Source organism: Callionymus lyra, unplaced genomic scaffold (assembly GCF_982586985.1).
Source record: "Callionymus lyra unplaced genomic scaffold, fCalLyr1.hap1.1 HAP1_SCAFFOLD_606, whole genome shotgun sequence".
Taxonomy (NCBI): domain Eukaryota; kingdom Metazoa; phylum Chordata; class Actinopteri; order Syngnathiformes; family Callionymidae; genus Callionymus; species Callionymus lyra.
The window spans coordinates 5,001-7,500 of record NW_028258853.1 but is presented as its reverse complement, the minus strand read 5'-3'; the positions used below and the strand labels follow the sequence as shown (position 1 = coordinate 7,500).

The 2,500-nt window shown below is 43.8% G+C and overlaps 1 protein-coding gene across 1 annotated transcript in view; it reads right to left on the bottom strand.

Annotated features, from left to right (window-relative positions):
* LOC148057802 (lysozyme C II-like) overlaps positions 1-14 on the bottom strand; it is a gene marked incomplete at its 5' end in the record, with an annotated part of 3,350 nt that extends 3,336 nt beyond the window's left edge. Inside the window, one exon of the mRNA XM_087782744.1 lies at positions 1-14. This exon is cut by the window's left edge and continues 148 nt beyond it. Coding sequence (XP_087638870.1) covers positions 1-14 — 14 coding nt within the window.
* Between the last annotated feature and the right edge of the window lie 2,486 nt (positions 15-2,500).

Sequence of the window (2,500 nt, the reverse complement as noted above, 5' to 3'; positions counted from 1 at the left end):
CGAGAGACAAACCCCTGAACACAAACATGTCCTTGAGGTTAAGGTAAGGTAAGGTAAGGTAAGGTAAGGTAAGGTAAGGTAAGGTAAGGTAAGGTGAGGTAAGGTAAGGTAAGGTAAGGTAAGGTAAGGTAAGGTAAGGTAAGGTAAGGTAGGGTAGGGTAAGGTAAGGTAAGGTAAGGTAAGGTAAGGTAAGGTAAGGTAAGGTAGGGTAGGGTAAGGTAAGGTAAGGTAAGGTAAGGTAAGGTAAGGTAAGGTAAGGTAGGGTAGGGTAAGGTAAGGTAGGGTAGGGTAAGGTAGGGTAGGGTAAGGTAAGGTAAGGTAAGGTAAGGTAAGGTAAGGTAAGGTAAGGTAAGGTAGGGTAGGGTAAGGTAAGGTAAGGTAAGGTAAGGTAGGGTAGGGTAAGGTAAGGTAAGGTAAGGTAAGGTAAGGTAAGGTAAGGTAAGGTAAGGTAGGGTAGGGTAAGGTAAGGTAAGGTAAGGTAAGGTAGGGTAGGGTAAGGTAAGGTAAGGTAAGGTAAGGTAGGGTAGGGTAAGGTGAGGTAAGGTAAGGTAAGGTAAGGTAAGGTAAGGTGAGGTAAGGTAAGGTAAGGTAAGGTAAGGTAAGGTAAGGTAAGGTAGGGTAAGGTAAGGTAAGGTAAGGTAAGGTAGGGTAGGGTAAGGTAAGGTAAGGTAAGGTAAGGTAAGGTAAGGTAAGGTAAGGTAAGGTAAGGTAAGGTAAGGTAAAACTTTATTGATCCCTCAGGTCTCCTTCAGGAAATTGTTTTTTACCAATAGCCAGCAATTTTTCATAAACAATAAAAAATAATACATAAAAAATAAAATAAGAAGAAGATAAAGAGGAAGATCAAGACGACACAATCTGAGTCTAAAGATAAAGATAAAGAACAAGATCAAAGAAAAACAACAAAGGATACAAAGACTAACATAGAACATCATGATACTTTCATTTCTGCCCCCGAACTCAGAATTGTACAATTTAATAGCCCGAGGAATGAATGAGTCCCTGAGTCTATTAGTGTTGCATCATGGGAGGAGCATTCGTGCTTCATCTGCTTCTCTGCTCACTGATGACAGTGTTCAGAGGATGATGATCATGATGGACAGTAGTTTTGTAAATATGATTGTGTAAATATGATTGTGTAAATATTATATAGCGCAGATTTATCTTTTATTCCATTTAGATTTTATTTCTCGTTTTTATTTCTGGGTGTTTCATTTCTCTTGCTGCTGTTAAACCGAATTTCCCCTCGCGGGACTAATAAAGGTTTTCTGATTCTGATTCTGATTTGTTCAACGACATCCTCTCAGCAACTGTCACCAGTGAGTCCAGCTTCATTCCAACCACAGAACCAGCCCTCCTGATCAACCTGTTGATCTGTTGACCTGTTGATCTGTTGACCTGTTGACCTGTTGACCTGTTGACCTGTTGACCTGTTGACCTGTTGTCCTGTTGACCTGTTGACCTGTTGACCTGTTGACCTGTTGTCCTGTTGACCTGTTGTCCTGTTGACCTGTTGATCTGTTGACCTGTTGACCTGTTGTCCTGTTGACCTGTTGACCTTTTGTCCTGTTGACCTGTTGACCTGTTGTCCTGTTGACCTGTTGTCCTGTTGACCTGTTGATCTGTTGACCTGTTGACCTGTTGACCTGTTGTCCTGTTGACCTGTTGTCCTGTTGACCTGTTGATCTGTTGACCTGTTGACCTGTTGTCCTGTTGACCTGTTGACCTGTTGTCCTGTTGACCTGTTGACCTGTTGTCCTGTTGACCTGTTTTCCTGTTGACCTGTTGATCTGTTGACCTGTTGACCTGTTGTACTGTTGACCTGTTGACCTGTTGACCTGTTGACCTGTTGTCCTGTTGACCTGTTGTCCTGTTGACCTGTTGATCTGTTGACCTGTTGACCTGTTGACCTGTTGACCTGTTGACCTGTTGATCTGTTGACCTGTTGACCTGTTGTCCTGTTGACCTGTTGACCTGTTGACCTGTTGATCTGTTGACCTGTTGATCTGTTGACCTGTTGACCTGTTGACCTGTTGTCTTGTTGAGCTGTTGAGCTGTTGACCTGTTGACCTGTTGACCTGTTGTCCTGTTGACCTGTTGATCTGTTGACCTGTTGACCTGTTGACTTGTTGACCTGTTGACCTGTTGACATGTTGTCCTGTTGACCTGTTGACCTGTTGACCTGTTGTCCTGTTGACCTGTTGACCTGTTGACCTGTTGATCTGTTGACCTGTTGACCTGTTGTCCTGTTGACCTGTTGACCTGTTGACCTGTTGACCTGTTGACCTGTTGATCTGTTGTCCTGTTGATCTGTTGACCTGTTGACCTGTTGTCCTGTTGACCTGTTGACCTGTTGTCCTGTTGACCTGTTGACCTGTTGACCTGTTGACCTGTTGTCCTGTTGTCCTGTTGACCTGTTGTCCTGTTGACCTGTTGACCTGTTGATCTGTTGACCTGTTGACCTGTTGACCTGTTGTCCTGTTGACCTGTTGACCTGTTG